General features: G+C 37.7%; 1 protein-coding gene across 2 annotated transcripts in view; it reads left to right on the top strand.

Annotated features, from left to right (window-relative positions):
• Positions 1–21,700, top strand: part of PCSK5 (proprotein convertase subtilisin/kexin type 5) — a 228,952-nt gene that overhangs the window by 72,347 nt on the left and 134,905 nt on the right. For both annotated transcript variants that reach the window (XM_054003177.1, XM_054003178.1), the window contains exons 4-6: positions 359–502; positions 2,764–2,840; positions 21,324–21,412. In XM_054003177.1, coding sequence (XP_053859152.1) covers positions 359–502; positions 2,764–2,840; positions 21,324–21,412 — 310 coding nt within the window. The remainder of the gene's footprint in view (positions 1–358; positions 503–2,763; positions 2,841–21,323; positions 21,413–21,700) is intronic.

The raw sequence follows: 21,700 nt of genomic DNA, 5'->3' as shown, positions 1-21,700 counted from the left end.
CAGTACCGCTGAATGCTTCCTTTTGTATTGCTTAGCATGAGGAGTAATCAGAAAGAAAAATAAGTGGGAGTAGCAGTTTTTATACAATTTGCATTTTTTAAAAGAAACTACAAAGGTTGAAAGATTGTCCTTTACACTACTAAAATGTTTTGGGGGTTGTGTTGTTTCTTTCCTACAAACAAATTAAAATTGTTTTCTGTCTAAATAAAGGTGTTGATGTTGTATAGTTCCTATTCAAATCAGTATGTTCATGTGCGATTTTAAATAGTAATGTTAATGTAAGCAGGATAGTATCTCAATCCCTCACTGCTCAGTTACCTCCAGTATACAACATCTTTATCTCCTGTTCTCTCCCCAGCATTGCAGTGACAACACCCACCATTGTCAATCAGATATGAATATAGTAGGTGCTTGGAAGAGAGGTTACACTGGAAAGAATGTTGTGGTCACCATCCTGGATGACGGCATTGAAAGAAACCACCCAGACTTGATGCAGAATTATGTGAGTATCCACAGGAGCCCAGATTTCCTGCTTTGTTATTACTCAAAAATAATTTGCTGCTTCTAGAAAGATGGAGAAAGAGAGGAGGGAAGGAGGAAGAATCATATAAGTGTTTCCTCAAATGTTAACACCAGTGGGAGGAAGGAAAACAGTTTTTGATAATAGGTATTGTTTTAGTTTCATCTGAACGTATTTAATATCTGGATCTGTCTTGTAGCTGAGTCCTGAATTTCTGAAGAACTGGAACCAATTACTGGATATTTTTTGTATCTTCTGCAATTTTTTTAGTTAATGTCTTCACACTCTCAGAACTTAGAAATGGAATACACTGCTTTTCAGTTAACACATGCAGCTGAATTTCATATTTGGCCAATACATTTAGTTAGTGAGACAGAAACTTTTCTCAAAGACAGTAATTTTACAGTAATCCTTCCATGCATTAATTTTTAAAGCTGTTTATCATACTGCTAGAAACAATATGAAAGGAAAAGTATATGACCTTTCATGATTCACTCAGTTAAGAACAGGTGTAGAATATTCTGTTGTACGATATTCTTTCTAATAAATCTATTTTAACTCTACTGAGTCTCCTCACAATTTGTGATAGAGCTGCATCCATTGTTTTCTATGTTTTGTGTCTCACTTTGCCTAATGAGTGTCTGTTTGCTTGTGGTTCACCACATTTAGATACTGATTTAATCTGTCTTGGAAGCTGATGACATAAGGAGAATCTTCTTCTCTAGTGGGTTGCTTCCTGTGTTGGAGTCAGAATTTGAAGCTGTTCAGAGCATCAGGACCACATTTTACTGGAATGATTTGTCCTATCTTTTGGAAGTAGGCATTTGTTGAAGGCATGTAACTGTGAGGACCGTACAATTTGTCTGAAATAAAATCTGCAAGGTGTACTTCTATACAGAGTAACAAAAGAAGCAAATATATTTGGATTAAGTTGGACTGGTGAAGATGATCAGTGCAAGACATGCACATACCTTTATTCCCATTACAAATGTAGATCTTGTTAAAGAATCCTAAACACAGGCTTCTTGCCAGCAAGATTACTTCTTGATAGAGCATTAAGGGATTGTGACAAAAACATCTTTAACAAACCATTAAAAACTACAATGGTGTCCACAGTTTAAAGCCACTTACTTCAAATTAGCCATATTTACATATGTGTCCTTCCCTATGGTGCATGTGGAACTCAGCTTGGAGAATGTGAAAACACAAGTGGGGGGCAATTGCCCAATTTGTCAATGTGTGTTTGATCCTATCACATGACACATGTTTCATTTTAATATCTTAAATAATTTAAATAAAGCAGATAAAATTTTATCTGCATGACCTAGATTGTATCATGTCACCTCATTCCAGTACTGTCCTACCACTGAATTGAAAACAACTATTTATGTCCTTACCACTCCTCTCTCCCTTTCCTGATACCAGCAAGGAATCCCCCAAATTCACAAGCAATACACATTGCTTGTTTTTGTGTTTGATCACAAAAGTGTGCTGTATCTCAGATTATAGGTGATGGGGCTGCAAATAGGAATATTTGAGAGGGATGTGTAACTGATTTTAAACAAAAAAGAGTTTAAAAATTGCTGCTTGCCATGTCAACACACCACATACTACTGCATCAATTAATGAGAACCATACACTGTGCCATACACTGAACCAGCAGCTGTTCACTCTATGAACTATTTTCAGATGTAAGAACTATGATAAATATGGAACAAAAAGACAGATATCTTGCAGATACTGGAAACAGTTATATTCCCAAGGAAATGGCGAAGCAATTTGTGTTGCTTTCCAAGATGTAATTTTATAACAATATTCTTAAGAAAATTATATTATTCTTATTTCTTGAAACAATGGCTGAAATTTCAGTTATAGTCATGAAGATAATTTTTTTAATCTTAAAACACTCAGCAAAATCTCAGTTTTGAGAATTAACTCTCTTAACTTTCTAAACATTCTTAGAAGAGAAGTAGTCTCTTGGTTAAATGAAACACCATTTTCTATTTCCTCCCTAGTGCTGTACTTGTACTTTTTCAGGGCATTTTTTATCCTTATCTGTTTTCCAAAATTAAAATAAAAAATATAATTCCTGTATATAATGCTTTCCTAAAAGACAGTCACCATAAAACCACAGGAATATTAAGTTAGCTTATTTACTCTTTGGTAGGAACCTGCTAACAAATGTATAGGCCACATGAGTCTAACTAATTAGCAACTGGTTTTCTTTCTTCTGTTGGATACAGGATTCGCAAGCCAGTTTTGATGTAAATGGAAATGATTTTGACCCAATGCCTCGATACGATGCCAGCAACGAGAACAAGTAAGGCATTATGACACCCTTCACATTTCAATCTGAGCCATCACATAGAAAGTATCAATTGGTATATGATACTCTACAAAACTTTATTCCTTATAAAACAGAATGATCTGCATTAAAATCTTTGTGAAATACATGTTTTTGTCTTTTCCATGCACACATATGACTCTTTGAAGGCATTTGAAACTATCTGAAAACACATAAAAATAAGTCTGAGAGTTTCAGGCAGGTGAAATGAACCATTTTCAATCCCTTTGGGAGGCAGAATATATGGGATGACTTGCTTTTCTTAAAAATAATTTCATTGAATTATTAGGGTTTAATTATGTGTTACAACTGTCCTAGTTTCTGAGTCCTTTGAACTTTGTAGAATTTTTTTATTGAAGTAGGCAAATTAGTGGAGGTTGATGCTTTTTTTCCCCTTCAACTATGTGATGGAGATAAAGTGATGGAGATTTTTCATTTGGAGTTAGATAAAAACACAGAAGCTGTAATTCTGGCATGTTATATCTCTGTCAGATGACTAGTTGGAGGTATCTCAATGAATGACATATTTCCCCTTCAGAGGGAAATATCAGAAAATTCTGCTTTCTGATATTTCTCATTCCAACTTGCTCTTTGGATATGCTCTAGTTAAGGCTTGGAGAAAATCAGGGAGGACACCTCACCTCAGAAAGTGGGCCACCTTTCTACTCAATGGATATTTGGGGGCAGTTATTTGTTGGTAACATTTTGTTAGCTAGGTACTTGGCAGAAAGAAATGCCTTTCTGTGGAATTGGATCTTTTGAAAAAAGGGGGATCCTCTTGTTGTCAATATGTTAATTATACATTTTGTTTTCTTGAGGTTTGGGTTGTTGCCTTTTTTTTAATTGTGAAAAGCATTTTATAGTTTCTGCCCACAGAAAAGAAACTACAAAGGTTGAAAGATTGTCCTTTACACTGCTAAAATGTTTTGGGGGTTGTGTTGTTTCTTTCCTACAAACAAATTTTGTCCAGAAGAATGCAGCAGGTGAAAGCTGGGAGTCAGATACAAAACTTAACATTGATTTAACTGCAGAAACAAGCTGGAGCAACCTTGGACCACACTTAGATGGGAGAATCCTCTCCTGGTCAAAACCTTCTTCATAAAGGCAGGGAAGGCTGTTACACAATAGGACAGGCTGAAGAACAAGGCCTTGTTACTTGCCCTCTGCAAATACTCCTTAGCTGCGCTGTGTATTTGCATCACAGCACATCCCTGTCTTCTGCTATCCAGCACATACCTATTCCTACACACACTGCAGGGACACGTCCTGGTTCATCGGTGAGAAGATGTTCCTCTTCTTAGATGTGGGGTATAACAAGGGTACACTCAGAGACTTAGATATTTCAGTGCACTTTCAAGGACTTCTGGGTACAGCAAAAAATCACATACCTTCACTTGTGAAGTTGAATCTTTTTCTTTGGCTGAGTACTGAAGTCACTTTCTTACAAAGCATGTCCAGAAAATGGAGTCTGCTTTCTGATCTATTAGTAGTTAAAGTTTTATACAGGATATAAATTTGGACTGCTTCTTTTGTGTCCTAGGGTCTAGGGGATTTCAGTTTTCATACCCTGCCTCCCCCTTAAGTACTTTCAGGGGGGATGCCCAGCCCCCAGGATTGTGCAGTGAAATGTGGCAATAGGAGAGCAGAAGCTGTGCTGTACTGAGCTTTGTCAGTGTTATCAGGAGGTACAGTGTCAGTGTGGAGTCAGCTTTTGGACACCAAGGATACATGAAGCATGTTTTCAGTGTAAGATTACTTGGCAGCCTAACCTCTACAAAAAACTTGGAGGCTCAGTGTTTCCAATTAGCAGACACACAAAGCGTGATAATCAGCAGCTAACCACCTTCAGTTTTTGCAGCTCTTGCCCTTTTTTCCTAGCTGCCCCTAGACTAAACAAGAGATAAATCACTGCATGGGTACTGAAAAATACTACTAATAGCCTGTCCATATTTCTTGTTTCTAAAATACCTTCAGAAATTGGGGCAGGAATTCAGATTGTCCAGCATACATGGCCATTTGGCACTAGATACTCAAGTTGTGTCAGGAAGTAGAGCTAAACACAGGCAGGGAACATTCTGAAAGCCATGCGTTACAAAGACTTCATAATGTGTAGACCAGTTGGTTGATTCCTGCTTTCTGCGATAGCAGCTGGACAGACAAAATTGCTTTATAGTTATTTGTGTTTTTCAGTGAAGGTGGGATGTACAAATGTGCTGTCATTTTCATGATGATCTAGTTTATTCTGCCTCATTTTATAATCCAACTTAATCCTTCCAACCATGGAATGATAAAGAGCAAAAGGAATTGCTATAAAATTAAAAAAGCTATAAAAATTAACAGGTGTCTGGGCAGCTCTGCATGCAGCTGTGAAACATCAGAGTATTGGATCTGTGTGCTAGCTTTTCACTTTTAATTAGAGTGAATACTTTCTGTTGCTGGGACTTATTGGTGAGTGAAAAGGGGAAAGAAAAAATTACCTGTAGATTACTTCAGTTGAGCACCAGAGTGGCACTTTCCAAAAATTTTTTTTTTTGAAGTTCTACGTTAAGTCTTCTATTAGCTAAGGAGAACACGAGGGTAAGAAGAAACATTAGACTAGTCTTTCAAGGCTTGTAGTCAAAATGGGTGGGATGATAATTTCTTTAACTACTATGGTATGTAGGCATACTGCCAAAAGTTTCCTTTAATTTCTGCAAATTGCCAGCAAATCGCAAAGCTTCTAAATGGTACAGACTTATAGTAGAATTTCCTTTTGCTCAGAGGCAGTCAGCTGTGGATGAAGTCATTTGTGCTATGGAAGGCATCTTGTTTTGATGTACTGCTTTATTCTTTTTTCTTTATTCCACTGCTATTTGTTAACATCTATGTTTATAAAACTAGCCATATCAGTCTCAGGTCCATAACAGAATGCAAATGGGATCACTGAAATGGTACTGTGCCTATTGTGTAGTCTCAGGAATAAAACAGAAATGTTCATAGTATTTTTTGATTTTGACCAAACAAAAATTACTTCTTCTGTTTCATAAGAAATTTCTGAGGGATCATATTTCAAAGCTTAAGTTTTACTATGGTGATGGGTACTTTTATAAAACAGAGGGACTTCTAGAAAAACTCCTTTAAATAATAACAGTTGACTTTAATGCAGTTCTTATTAAACTTACATAAGAAAAAGTAAAAGTGAGCTGTTATTTCTGTTTTGGAGATACTGAGTCACTCTTTGGATGCCTCTTCAACATTTTTCAATGATGCATCCCACTTCATAAATAATTTATTTCAATAACCTCCTAAATTGCTTTTTAATGAGTGTAAGATTTTTGAGAGACAACAATTCTTGTCATTCAAAAGTTATTAGAAACAGAATCTCTTACATCCAAACTTTGTAATATGGGAAGAACTTCACAGCATTTCTCACAAACAAAAAATTAGTGAGTTGGTGAGTTTCAGTCCTGTTTCATCCAACACACTTGCATTGCTTTGCCATGGCATCGATTATGATTCTTTATTACTTCCCTTTGCCAATCACATTAACATAGATGCCCAATAAAATGCCAAAGTCTTAATTTTCTTCACAGAATGACAAACTGCTACTTAATACTTTCTGCTTATGGTGAAGGCCTATAGTACATTCAGAGTCATTTAATCATATTGGATACAAGATACTTGATAGGCAGATCAGCTTCTGTTTCCTCCTGGATAGTCAATAGAAGAAAATTGAAAAGCTTTACTGCCTGCTGTGACACTCTTCAGTGCAGATACCTGAAGAACTGAGCACAGCAAATGCAAAGAGCCTCAAGTCTCTCACTGGTGGCTTGAAAGATCATTTCAAAAGGTTCTCACAGCAGCAGTGTGACAGAAAGGAATGCTGACAATTGGGAATATCTTTCTATGCAGTTTGAGTGCTGGTATGCACCTGTTGCCATTGATTTTAAATTTGCTGTATTGTGTGCTGCAGAAAAGCAGAAGGGAAGATAAACTGTGCAGAGGAGCACTGCTGCATCTTGTGCTTTTAGTTGGAATAAGGTATCAGCTCCCTAGGTAAAAGCTCTTTTTTCAGAGGGAATCTCAATTGTGTTTGGTATTCTTCTGTACCCTGACTTCAACATGACCTGCTTCTGCCTCTGGAGGCCAAAAAACCAAAAGCATGAAGTGATGTTGTCAACTGGCTGAGTGAGGTCTGTTTAATGCCTGAAAAGCATCTCTGATAGCATAGAAATACTTCTTAAGGGGGAGGTAGTTTAGGCTAGAGAATTCACTTAATATGTATATGTGTTTCAGATCAATAGAATTAAATGCTTACACTGAGTGTGGTATTGTTGATTCCAGGTACCAGTGACTAAATGTCAGGTGTCTAGTGTATCTCAATGTCACTGCAAATTTCATGGACTTCAGTTAGGATTCTTAGGAAACTGCAGATTTTGAATTGTTTTCTCTAATTGGTGACATTTGCATTTGTGAAAACCAAGATCTGAACCAAGCAGTCAGAGGTCATTTGTATAGAAGCTGCAGTCAGTGACTGCGATCCTGATTTACTGTGTTTTGGTTGTATTCTGATTCTAAACTCATTGTTGTTATGGCCACATCCTACTGTGCTGCAGTTTTAGCAGATGTTAGTAGTGAAGTAAGTTCAGTCTGTTTCAGCTTACAGACTGAGATGCCACTTTTTACAAGGAACATTGTTAGTGATTTATCAGCTAATCTCCAAGTTACAATCTAGTGACCGGTCATGGTTTAGAAATGGTATTCCACCGTTTACTGTTCCCACTAAATACTAAAGATCTTGTTCATAAAGATCTTGTTCATCTTGTTCACTTCCTCCTGCTCCTTTACAGTGAGGCTGGAGAGGAGAATTGGAGACACAGAAGGTAAAGATTGTTGGCTGAGATAGAACAGTCTACTGGGAACAGCAGAGAAATAAGAAGGCTGACAGTAATAAGAGAGTGTGCAAGATAGGTGAACAATCCACATGCGATTGCTCACTGCAGAATCCAGCACCAGACCTCACAGTTCTACAAACCAGCAGTCCCACAAACAACACCCCTCTGAATAACACTCCTTTCCCCTTCATGGCTCAGGCTGGTATCAAATAACCAATGGCTTCATCCCTCCTGGCTGCTGCAAAAGTTAACCCTCTCCTGGCCAGAACCAAGTCATGACCCAACCAAGTGCCATGGGGCATGATGGAGCATGGAGACTATCTTACTTCATGACATACTAGACATACTAGATCTTGCCAGTAGTTAAAGGTTCCAGTGTAAAATTTTAAAAATAAGGAGGATAAACTTTGCGGCTTGCAGAATTATACTGTGATGAAGTACAATAATTTTACAGGTTCATTTGGAGCAATTTTTTCTTCACTTTCTGTTTTAACTGTTACTTAGAGTCTTTGGGTGCTGTTATACAACACGCTTATCCTTCGGATTGCTATACCTCAGGGGCAGTCATTATACATGCTTAATTTCTTCACTCTCAGGGTAGAACTGAAAACATGTGGGTAGAACCTTTTAGCAGAAAACTTTATTTTCTTGAAAGGAAATTGTTGTAAAAACATGAAGCACAAATCCTTACTATATATTGCATTTGATGATGTTTTTCTTTTAATGCAAAACAGGTGTTTAACCTATGGGAAGAGATGAGGTGTACAATAAAACAGAACAGACGACATGCTAACAGTTGGTGTTTTGAAGTTCTCATGCTTTGCTATTTCAGAAGAAAATGTCTGTTCATTTGAAGTTTTCTGAAAGTAAGTGGGATCTTAGACTTGCTGGAAGCTGAGGACAATTAGCCAGGCTAGAGGAGGGGCAGTCTCTGTTAAGTCAATTCACCTACACATGGTAGATGCCCTTCATCACTGGTGTTTATGATCAGTCCTTGATGACAGTATTTCATATTGACAAGACATTAAAAAATTCTTACTACAAGCCTTGGTTAAGTAGCTTTTTGATCCAGATTCCAGTTCAATAGTGGAAAATCTCATCATGAAAGCTTTGTCAGACTGCCAAAAATTGTCTTTTTGTTAAACTCTTGTAATCTGCTCCTTACGGTATCACACTGTGTTACATAGTCCTGTCTTACAACTGTAAGTGGTAAAATTTATAATTTTTGATAGCCATAGGAAAGACAATTCTTGGAGTAATCATTGAAGGTGAGAGTAGTGAAACAGAGGAATAAACAAAACCCAAATTCCGCTAGAATTCCAGTTGAAAGATGAAAAAATAGTCTTTTTTCTCTACCCTGTTATCAGTCACTGAGCGGTATTGTTTACTGCTTAACTGGTGTTTGAGGAACAGAGCTCTTTCTTTTTATGATGTATAAGCTTCTAATGGTCTCAAAACATTTAACCACAACACTCAAGGAAAGCCTTCTTTCTGTTTCTAATTACTGAAGTACCAGACAATGATCTCACAAATAAAATTAAGTTCTGAAGCATTATGCAACTGCTTCTAGTGCTTTTATGTAAATTACTGATCGCAATGAGTCAGATATTCCCTTACAATTCAAAGTCAACAATAGGACAGATACAGACTTTACTGAATTCTTTTCTGTCAAGAGTTAGATGTGAAAGGTTTTTTTCAGATGTTCTTTTTCCCAGAGTAGTTATTTTTTCTAAGTATGTGTCTGTATTTTGAGGTTTTTAACTTAGCAGAGGAGAATTTGCAGCTACAGTAAGCTAGTCTTGATGTGGTAAAACGATAAACCAGTTTCAAGTTGCACGCATGTATACGTATACAGCTGAATAGAATTTGAGACCACAAATACATTCTTTCTGTGCTTTCCACTTTTCAGACATTATAGATATCGGAGAAAGTTAAAGACTGGATCCATGTTGCATATATGGTAATTGATTTTTGCCAGATGATTTCACAGTTAGTCAGCACAGTCAAAGGTGGTGCAAAATCTGGTTCATTGAGATTTTTCAATTGGCACAAATATAGCATTAATTACCCTTCTAATGTTTGTGGCATCAAGGCTGACCTCTAATTATAGATTTGATAAAGCAATTGTGAATCCAGTGTCAAAAGCTTTTAAATGGAAGCATTTTTATATACTGTTAATGGTTTAACTTTGCAAAAGTTATGCTAGAAATTAATGTCTTAATGGCATTCCTAGGGTTTTTTTTTAATGAAATTTTCAGATGTTGCCTTTTTTTTACAAATTAAAAGATGTGCATTTATAAGGTTATTGCTGCTGGCAGGTTTATTTTTATAGCCTTGATTTACATTTCTGTGATTCTGTAATTTTTCTTAAAGATATGGTCAGATTATTACCTCAGATATTTTATCAATGTCAGATTTCTCTCTTGAAGACAAATTATCTTTTCTGCTTTTCCTGTAGGAAAATAATCAAGATAGATAAATTCAAGTACAGAAGTAAAAGAATGGATATTACAGATGCAGATTGCACTGATTAGTATATGTTTAACCTGGTTTAAAAATTACTTGTACTGCTATACAGACTCAAAGCAATCATCAAATCTCTGGTATTAGAAAACTGAGGAGGAGACATTGGCTTGTATACTTAGCCAAAATATGTGATGGTGTGGCTGTTGGCTAGGTTTGTCAAGGAGTGGCAAAGACAAGTGTAGATTGAGAAGGTATGTTTTACTTCTCCTTTCAGCCCAAACTTATGTCTCTGCACTTCTTAGGACTCCATGAACATTAGATGGATAGCTGCTAACTTGTTCTGCACTGAAGTGTGTGAGAATTAGACTTCCAGTGCTGAAACCCCTTTTTCCAAGTAAAAGGAAACTTTGCTCCTGCTGAATCAATTACATAAGTTTCATTAAAAAGCAGTTATCAACACAGATAAAAGTAGGACTTGAATTTATTTCAACAATTTCATCATTCATCTTTGAAATGCATCTTTAAGGAGAAATTGAAGGTCCGTTTGATGCAGAACAGCATCAATTGAAATTTAGGATTAAGCACAATACATATCTTGCATAGCGCAGTTGAAATTGCACTCAGAATTTAAGATAGGTAGGAAGTGTGTCTCTGAGCTCGAATATATTGCAGATCCAGAGTTACATAATCTTGATTTCTTTAAAATGTTGTCACAGCAGTCATTCACTATGAAAAATGGAGTATGCAGACTAGATGAGGATCCATCCATGACCTGTGTGCACATCACTGTATTGCTCCTCCTTTTTGTGTTGTGTCTTTAGAGTTCTTGCATCTGTCAGTAATCTTCTTGCAGGAAAGAAAATTTTCCCTAAGAGGGTTCCCCTACACTGTTCTTGAGATCTCCAAAGGCTTCCAGGACTTCTCTTCCTGCCAAGGACATCTAAGTGTGAAACTCCAGATTTGCATTCTTGTATTCATAAGATATTTTTCATTTCTGCTTAGGTGTGATTTCAGTAGAACTGATGCAAAATATTTTTGTGAAGTATTTTTTTCCTGTGTCATTGTGACTTCCGTTACACAGAAGTGTGGTGATTTTAAGTAAAAGGAGGTTGCTCAAGCACATGAGACATCTTCAGATGATACAGATTGGTGTCAGTGTGGATGAAAAACATAAATCAGAATATATAGTGACTGATAATATACTATCATGCAAGTCTTGTGAAACAGAAATATATAATGGAAGATAAGGTATCTAAGTACAGAATGTATCTGTAACAGAGCAGGCTCATGGCCATGAATTTAAGGTTCTTTGTAATAAAGGGATCCAGGAAGACTGGACATACTTTAAAATGGAAATCTTAAAGACAGAGGAGCAGACCACCCTATTAGATGAGCAATCAGGGAAGAATATTGGCCTGATGTTACAGGGAATTTTTGCAGGAACTCAGATAAAAAATGTGGTTTTATGGCCCTTGGAAGAAGAGGCAGACAACTCAGAAAGAATATAGTGATGTTAGGTCATGAAGAAAGAAAACTAGAAAGGTGAAATCTCAACTAGAGCTCAATCTGGCTGCTGCTGTAAAAGATAATAGAAAATGTTTTTATAAATACATTAAGAACAGAAAGAAGGCCAAGGAAAATCTCTGTTCTTTATTGGACCTGATGGAGAATATGACCAATGATGAGGAAGAGGTTGAGATAATTTAATGCTTTCTTTGCCTCAGTCTTTAACAGTAAAGACAACCAACCCCCTAAACTGGACCGGGACAAAAAGCAGAGTAGATCCACTGCAATCTGGAACAAAGTTGTGCAAAGCTGGCTGTGCCACTTGGAAACTCACAAGTCTATGGGACAGAGTGGGATTCATCCAAATGTACTCAGGAAGCTGTTGAAAGAGCTCACTAAGCTCCTCTCCATTATTTGTCATCAGTTCTGATTTACCAGGGAAATCACAGGTGAATAGAAGTTGGCCACTGTGATACCCATCCCCAAGAAGGGCTGTAAGGAAGTTCCAAGGAACTACAGACCTTTCAACCTGATCTTGGTGCCCAGCACAGTTATAAACAGATCATCTTGAGTGTGATCACATGGCACATCCAGGACAACCAAGGGATCAGGCCTAGGCAGCAGGGGTTTAGGAAAGGCAAGTCCTTCTTGACTAACCTGATCTCCTTTTATGACCAACTCACCTGCCTAAGGGATGATGGAAAGGCTGTGGATGTTATCTGCCTGGACTGCAACAAAGCCTTTAATAATGTCTCCCATGTTATTCACTTGTAAAAGCTGACAGCTCACAGCTTGGACAGGTGTACTCTTCACTAGGTTGAAAAGCTGACTGGATGTCCAGGACCAGAATGTGGTGGTGAATGGTGCTGCATCCAGCCGGCTTCTGGTCACTAGTGGTGTTCCCAGGGCTCTGTGTTAGGCCCAGTCCTGTTTAATATCTTTGTTGATAATTTGGGTGAGGTAATTGAGTGTAAAGTGGGTAAATTCGTGGATGATGCCAGGTTGTGTACATGTTGATCTGCTGAAGGGCAGGTAGGCTCTGCAGAGGAATCTGGACAAAATGGATTGATAATCTGAGGCCAACTGTATGAGGTTCAACCAGGCCAAGTGCCAAGTCCTGCACTTCAGTTACAAGATCCCCATGTACCACTACAGGCTGGGGACAGAGTGGCTGGAAAGTGGCCCAGGGCAAAGGACCTGGGGGTGCTGGTTGACAGCCAGCTAAACATGAGCCATCAGTGTGGCCAGGTGGCCAAGAAGGCCAATGGCATCCTGGCCTGTGTCAAGAAGAGTGGCCAGCAGGACCAGGGAAGTGATTGTCCCCCTGTCTTGGCCCTGGTGAGGCTGCTTCTGGAGTTCTATTTCCAAGCTGGGCCCCTCACTTGAAGAAAGACAGTGAGGTGCTGGAACATGTCCAGAAAAGGGTAACAGAGCTGATGAAGTCCCATGAGGAGCTGCTGAGGGTGGGGATATTTAGTCTGGAGAAAAGGAGGCTCAGGGGAGGTCTTATTGCTCTCTACGATTGCCTGAAAAGAGGTCATAGCGAGGTGGTGGTTGGCTTCTTCTCTGAGGCAACCAGCAATAGGATGAGAGGACACTGTCCCAAACTGCACCAGGGGAAGTTCAGGGTGAACATCAGAAATAATTTCTTCACTGGAGGGGCTGTTAAATATTGGAACAGACTGCCTAGAGGGCTGGTGGAGTCACTTTCCCCAGAGGCGTTCAAGAAACAGCTGGATGTGGCACTTAATGCCATGATCTAGTTTACAAGGTGGTGGTGATCAAAGGTTGACTTCACTTGTCCTTAAAGTCTTTTCCAACTTAAATTGTTCTGTGATTATGGGAAAGAACATAGACATTAGTTTAAGTCATGGTTCTGTGTTTTATATTTGTGACCGGAACAGTGTTAATAAATGCATATTTTAGCTACTGCTGAGCTGTGCTTGCAGAGCACCAAGGCGTTCTCAGTTACTCACACTGCCCTCTCATTCAAGGAGGCTGACAGGGACAAGAGGCTCAAAAGTGACACAGCTGGGACAACAGATTTCAATGGTCAGAGATTACCCATGACATGTAACAGTGTGCTCCGTATTAAGCTGGGCAGGGGGTTATTGCCAAAGTGTGTGTTGGTTGGAGAGTGGCTGGGCATTAAGTCTGCTTGTGGGGCATGCTGAGTAATTGCCTATGGCTCACTTGATTGTGTTTTATTTCTTTTCTTTTCCTTGAACTGTTTTTATCTCAAATGACTAGTTTTTCTCTCATTTTCTCATTTGCTCTTTCAAGTCTCCCACCAATCCCCATGGGAAGGAGGGAGCAAATGACTGAGTGGGAGCCAGCTGTCTGCCAGGGTCAATATCTCAGCCTTTTAAAAATGTACTAGTTCTCAGGAGTTTAGTAACTAATAGCTTTGGAAGGCTTCTTTATGGCAACAGATATCTGAAGCATTATTCCTGCAAGCTCAGTTTCACTGTTACATTGACCACAGGATCTTTGGTGGTATAAGCTACGTTTTGCATATGTAGTAGACAGACTCTGGTATAAGGGTCCTACAGTCCAGGGAAGTATTCAAACATGGAGCTGTTGCAGAGTTGCTGACCCACAGTTGCTGTGCTGGTCCATTTATCTTTGATGTCTTTGATGTGAAAGCATCACATAACTGGCAGGGCAATGCAAGTGGGAAAAAAAAAGAAAAAAGTAGAAAACCAACTTTACTCCTTTGATTCCTTTAACTCATATAAGTTCAGGTATTACATGTAACAACAGCAGATACATTTGTCAGAGGAAATTGTGGTATCTACAGATATATAGGATATTTCAAATGCATAGGAAACAATCTAGCTCCAAAGAAGGTCAAGGACCCCTGAAAACCTTAGAAATCAACTTGGCAGCTATAAGAACAAATAGATGAAAATCTTAAACCAAATAAATTACATCACTTGTTTTCTTCATGCTCAACTAGGTTGCGGTGTCAAGTCTTCTAATTCACAAAGCAAACATCTACCATAGGCAAGCAGTAATGTAGAAGAAAACATTCTTGCTTCTCATCAAAATATTCACACCTCTCACTGGCTTAAATGTAGTTAGCTAGCTTGTGCAGGGTTGCTAAGAAACTGCAGTCCAAAGTTTTATTCCTGACTTTGTTTACAGATGCTATATGGTTATTTGCTTACAGAACAAAGAAAAGTGTGTAGAACTTAAATATTTGTTCTGAAAGTTATTATTAAGATATGGCTATTCTAGCAGAGGTGTTTCCTTTAGTTTCGAATTTGCGGTTCAAGCTCTCAGTACCTCTTCAGTAGAATGAGAATGGAAGTGTCTTCTTACATCCAAAAAGTATTACTTTTTTACTTTAGCTGTTGTAGTAAAAGTGATGAAATGCATGCAAGTGCAAAATCAAATTTGTATGGTTTAGCTAATCGCTTTTTCAGAAAATAAATGACAAACTGCTTCACCTGTATCCATCTCAACCAAAGCTCTTCTTACTGCGCAGATAACATAGTGCAGCCAGTATATTGTAACCTTTCCCAGGTATGAGTGTTCACTGTAGGTGGTACATTTAGAATTTTCAGCAGTAGCTTTCTAACAAGCTTTATTCATTGTGTCCAAGACTTTGTTTTCTAAGGATATCTTGGCTAAATATGGATGGACTTTCCTTGGAATAGCAAATACATGGCGCAGCCAAAAAATAATAATTCTGTTGTGTTCCAGTTCGTACTCTAAAGCTTTCAAAGACTGTTGAAAATTGTAATAGATCATTGACTTCGGATAGCCATATAGTCAGAAACACTGATAACAGTTCATTAGTGAAAGAAGATACAAACCAGAAGGTTAAATTAACAGGAACCATTCATAAAGCATACAAGTATACCAAGAGCTTCTGATTTGTATAAAGTAACATTGCGAGTGACACTAACTTGGTTTGCAATCTGAGGCTTTGTTTCCAAATTAGGATTAATTTTAGACTCAAAAGACATTAACAAAACCTGAAACTATAATCATTATCCTTATTTTTATGTGAAGAATTACTGTGAGGCATAATTTTTCAAATCTCATCTTGAATATACTTATGTCAGGTAGAAATACTTCATTTTTGAGATGAACAAGGCCAAATTGAAGTGAAGTAAAATATTGTTAAAATAGTATAAGAAGCTGTCTGCAAAGATTTTTTGCTCATTTAAATACACTAACTTTTGTGTCTTTCTTTACTTACATGAGAGTTTCTGTCAAGCCTTACAAGAAAACTATAAAGGGGCAGCCATATACCCACCTTTATTCTTTCTTCTCCCCAAAGAAGCAAGGTATTTATTTTTTGTGGAAATACTGTGGATTTCAGCCACAGATACCTGAAGTCCTGAATGACCCAATGTAGGTTACTTTGCTGCTGTCATCTTCTGACAGTATTAATATGTGAGAGAGGGCCAGTATCCCAAAGAAGGAGGAGATGTAATGGAAAAGTGGTTTATTCTGTTTGTTATTTTTAGCAGTTGCTTTGGGAAGTTTTAAGGATACCTTTATTGGGCAAGAGTACAGTGTTACCCTGCTGTTATTCAAAGTTAAGCAAGTAATGTTATTAGGATACTGCAAAATCTTCAGTTCTAGGATTGTGTTCTAGTCACTGAGACTGTTACACACTGGAAGAGAGAATTTAATTTTTGTGTTGAACCAGTAATCCCAAGTGTAAAGAATTAGCTAAATTAACTATTTTTTTAAATTACTTCCATTTTTTTTCTTGTATAAAAACATACTCCTGATTTTGTCCTTTTTCCCTCATTAAGATGTGTAATGTAGTTGTTCCCTTTACCATTTTGCTAGCCAAGATTTAAACTTGGGCTTTTGTTTGTTCTTTTTTCTGTATGTCATGAACAAAGTGATAAAGCTATCTAGTCTCAGAAATTAAGAATGAGAAAAGTGTAGACAGGTATTTGACTCTTGCCAAGTGTTTGTGCTACAGAATCACAGGATTAACCAGGTTGGAAAAGACCATCAAGATCATCAAGTCCAACCTGTGATCCATCACCAACTTGTCATGGTGCCACTGAATGCCAGTCTTTTCTTAAACACCTCCAGGGACAGTGACTCCACCACCTCCCTGGGCAGCCCATTCCAATGCCCCATCACTCAATCTGTGAAGAAATTCTTCCTAATGTCCAGCTTAAATCCTTCCTGGTGCATCTTAAGACTTCGTAGTCTTGTCCTGTTGCTGTTGCCTGGGGGAAGAAACGGACCCCCCATGTGCTACACCCTCCTTTCAGACAGTTGCAGAGAGTGATAAGGTCTCCCCTGAGCCTCCTTTCCATCTCTATTCTTTAAGCTGTACAAAAAGAGACTGCCAGAATTGCTTGTAACCTCCTTGTTCGAGGATTTTCCACCCTTTCTACAGCCTCTCAACTAACCTGGTTGAGAAGTTATAAAAAGAACTGGCATTTGGTTATAAAAAGAACTTTTTGCTTATGAGGCAGGGGAGTCTTGAAATCTGAGGAGCCTCATATGCTTCAGTTTCAAAAGGAGACAAAGTAGTGCTTTTCATTAGGTATGTCTAGGTAGTCATATACTCTTCCAAGGTAATGCTATCCTTGATGTTACTTTTGAACAGGTTTAATTCCAGAGCACAGCAACTTATCTGTACAGGTTATACTTGCGATTTGCTTTAGTGACTTAAGAGTTGGATTGCCCACCTTGAGAAGATTACTGTACAGTTGGTATGAAAGGCAGTATAAGAACAAAAGCTCAGCTGAAAGTTTTGCTGTCCTGGTGATTGAACTGTTGTATTTCTTCTCACCAATGTTTTTTTTTTTTCCTTCCAGAAAAGAGGCTGAATAAAAATTTTCCCTTGGATTAAAGTATATTAAGACATCAGTATTTTTTTATGTTTTTAGTACATTAGACTATATACTTGCCTAAATATATATTATTTACTGATTTTGTTTGATATTTTTTATTCTACATCTTATTTCATTGGCTCCATCAGACCATCTGTTTATTGTTTGTTTTGAAAATAAAGAAAAAATACATATTTGTTTTATATGTTCAGTTAATTTTCCTACTCACAAAAACAACACTGTAAAATGCTAATGAAATTTCAGAGGCATATTCCTTTCCTAGGCTTGCATCAGAACTTCACACTTGTGACAAATTAACTGCTAATAGCTAACAAATGCTGAGAGAGTGGCAAGTCAGCATTGCTGTTACCCATGCTGTTAAGTTTAAAATTTGCATGTCCGACGTGTGAAGTGTTCCATGTGTTTGTTTTAATGCTGTCATCTTTGATTTTGTGACAAATTGATGAGATATTTTCAAGTTGTTCTAAAAGCAACTTACCATAATCATGCAAAAAGTCATTAGCCCTGGGGACGTTGACTGGAGATCTTCCAGTCCTGTGCTGTAACCACATTACAAAACCATGATGCTGAGAAACAGTATCCTGCCTGTGATGACACCCAGGTCTTTGGCATTTTTTCTTGATATCTCACATTGAAGATTTGTGTAACTTGTTTTTCATATTTAGTCTGTCATCTTTCTCCACTGTTAGTATCCTAATAGCTCTCCTTTGGGAAGTAGCTTTATTATTGCTATTTTTCAGCTGTAGCAGATTATGTTTTAAAGGCAAAAGATTGGTATTTTGCTTGCCTATGCTTTTAACATGTGACAGTTCCTTTTTATATCCTTATTCAGATGTTCCTAGAAAAGCATCTCAACCTAGTGTCAATTTGGAAAGTGTTTTCCACCCTCCAGATTATTAGAGAACATTTATATATGACAGCTCTAAAAGAACATTTTTTCAGTACTGTATGAGACAGTAGTCTGGGATGCAAGAAAATGCATTTCTGATGATTGCTGTTAAAATATGTTTTTTCTCCATCTGTTATTACATTGTAACCCTTCAAATACCACATTTTCTGTTGAGGATTGTATTGCAGTTTAAGACTCAACTTTGGAAACATTTGAAAGTTTTAACTAAAGAAGAGTTTTGCAAACTCAAATCTTTTCCTACAAATACAAATAGCTACCCAAATTTCTGTTCTTTCTCTTTTCATAGGATTGAAAATTGTTAGAACATTTTAAATTCCTTTATTCTTATAATTTTCAATCTCCACCAACTACATAGTTTAGTTCACATTATGCGTTACATCCCTGGGATTCTGCTCTAATTTATAATAATGACTAAGTTGGATTTTTATTTCTTAGTACTAATGCATTGTCTTTAAGCATAGGAAGTTTCCCCCTCTGATAAAAAGGGCATCCCAAGAGGTGTGAGCAGAACTAATGTTGCACACATTACTTGGCCCTGGGGTAACCAGTATGTTTGATGATACACTGTAAATCTAATCTTTTTGACAGGGCCTCTTGGATGTAGCTACCAAAGTAGCAGGTATCCATATAGTCCATTTGGAGCCAAGGAGAAATTGGAGCTGTTTGTTCCATTCTTCACCAGGCAGCCTCCCTCCTCCAGGTGTGGCTTCTATCCACTCACTTTCTCTACTGAAAGACCTTCCTTCCATCACATCTTCCCAAACTTGGTACCTATGAGGGACTTCCTAGCAACGCAGTCTCTGTCTGGGAAGCTGCAGTTTAGCCACATGCCTTTCACCAGGCAGGGAATGATTTATTAATGAATTATATGCACTAAGCTGATGTCTGCAGGTATTTCTACATTTTTAAAGTATAGTTGTATGTGCTTTGATGTTTGAGTGATAACACCTCAAAACTTGCATGTGACACCTAACAAAACCAGGATGTTCAGATATAATGTCTTGTAAAAATTTTCAAGAGAGGTCTTTTCATTTAAATATTAAGACATTTTTAAAATACATTATTTCAAACACAGAGCTAGAAGACTATTTGGAAATACTTGAAAATAAAGAGGGATCTTTTCAAAACTTGTTTTCATCTGTGATTTTTTAAATTATTTACTTCAGGCTTTTAAAATTAATTCTGTTAATGGGTAAGACATTTATTTGCCAATTAAAGTCAAACCGGCTTTTTTCAAATGAAGAAGAATTTGGCTTTAAAATTAGTCTTCATATGAAAAATAAACTTCAAATTTAGTCTTGAAAAATTCTCTGGTCAAGTTTGGCAACCAAATAATGAATTGTGACAGATGAATAGGAAATCAGTTGAGATAATATAATTGTGAAATCTTGAACCAGCTTTAGAATTAATCAGTTTCCAACTTGTCAGTTTGATTTAGTGAATAAAGTTTACACTTTTCTCATAGGTTATGTATATCTTACTTGTCAAATAAACTGAATTACAGTCTTTGACATTTTAGCATTGATCATTTATATTGCTTTTTTTCTTTCTTCTCTTTTTTCCTAGTCCTATTTGTTGTTCTTGTTTTACATTAATCCATTCCAAACAAGTTATCTTAGTGTCTCCCATCTAATTGTCTTAAAAGGGTAAGGGGGAAAAATTACTCTAATAATAATGAAATAAGGAATGACTCTACGCAAACAAGCTGTACCAAGGGAAAGCAGCAATGATTCTTGTCTGTAATAAGAGCATCAACTTTAATTAAAAAGCACCTGTGTTCTCCAAATGTGTGTGCAAGGAAGTCTGTCAACCACCACCAGGAGAAGGGTGTCTGTGTACACAGCTGATCTCAGCCTCCTCTGAAGTACTTGCTGTGTAGTTTTTCATTTCTCCCTTTGATTTAAACTTCTTTCTTTTTGGCTACTCAAGCCTTATATTATCTTTCTGTCTATGTCTTATCAACTTCCCGTCTCTTTTGCTGTCTGGGCTGAAACTCTGTATCTCCTCTTCATAACACCTCTCTAAAGTTCCCTGCCTACTCCATCTTGCTTGTGTCACATTTCTGCAATGGAGCTGCTTAACTGCACAAGGATGAGGGTACGACTTACTAGTAGAAAACACCCTGTGAAATCCATGTTTGTAGAGTGCATGGATCTGGGCTAGGCAAAGCATCCTCCTGTGGCTTTGCACAGTGGTGAAGGGGGTGAGCAGCCACTTCTTGCAGTTTCATGTTTTCCTTCAGCAGCTTCTTGAAATTGAGCACTTGCAGCTCAACTCTGCTTCTAGGCACAGAGCGTACCTCTGATGTGATGGGTGCTTCTGACATTTTTACTGCTCCCAGAAGGGCAAGCAGGCTTGCAGGGCTGGCCCAATGCAGGACCAAGATGTGCCTAAGCTTTGAGCATACCTGGCACACCGTCTTAGCCTCACCTCTAAATAGCAGTGTGGGCATTGGTGCAACCTCATCTTCCTCATGGCATATTGTGTGTGGTGGACGTTGGATGGACATACACATACTAGCAATAGGAGTAGTTGTTACAGAATTCTGGACAAACATTTTATTTAAATGTAAGATTTTGTTCAAAATTGAGAACCAATATCTAAGACTCCTTTCTGTTGCTGTGAATTATGTATCATTCCTGTATGTGAGTGTTTCCAGTAGGCATGAAGAGTTTAAAGTGATGGTGATTATGTTAAAACATGTTCAGAGGAATATTTTAACATGGGTATAAATTACTGTGAGGAGTTAAATACAACGATATATGATGGATAGTTGTTCATTTAGCGCCTGAGGATAAGCAAAATCAAAGCCTTTAATCCCAATAGTTTGTGCTTACTTGGAAAAATGTTTGTCTAATTGCAGGCATGGAACCCGTTGTGCTGGAGAAGTGGCAGCCACGGCAAACAACTCACACTGCACAGTAGGAATCGCCTTTAATGCCAAGATTGGAGGTATGTGAAACAATCTCCCACAGAAAAAAAAAAAAAAAATGCAACCAAAGAGCCATTTGTGCTAAATGGTACATTCAGACCTTTCTCAACAAGAGTAGGAGATTTGTATGAACAAGCCTTACTGTGTTAGCTAGTAAAGCTCAGTTGTAGAATAGTCGTTCAATATCAGTACTGAAGGAATTTGTCTATGGTGGCCCTTCTGCAGTGCTCTTTAGAACACTGCCTCCCAGTACACATCAAAAAATAGAAAGTCAAACTTTTGATGAAAACATGACCCCAGAATCAGGA

The sequence above is a fragment of the Vidua macroura genome, chromosome Z (genome assembly GCF_024509145.1).
Source record: "Vidua macroura isolate BioBank_ID:100142 chromosome Z, ASM2450914v1, whole genome shotgun sequence".
NCBI classification, from domain to species: Eukaryota; Metazoa; Chordata; class Aves; order Passeriformes; family Viduidae; genus Vidua; species Vidua macroura.
The sequence above is the reverse complement of the archived record's forward strand: the minus strand, read 5'-3'. Positions and strand labels throughout refer to the sequence as shown.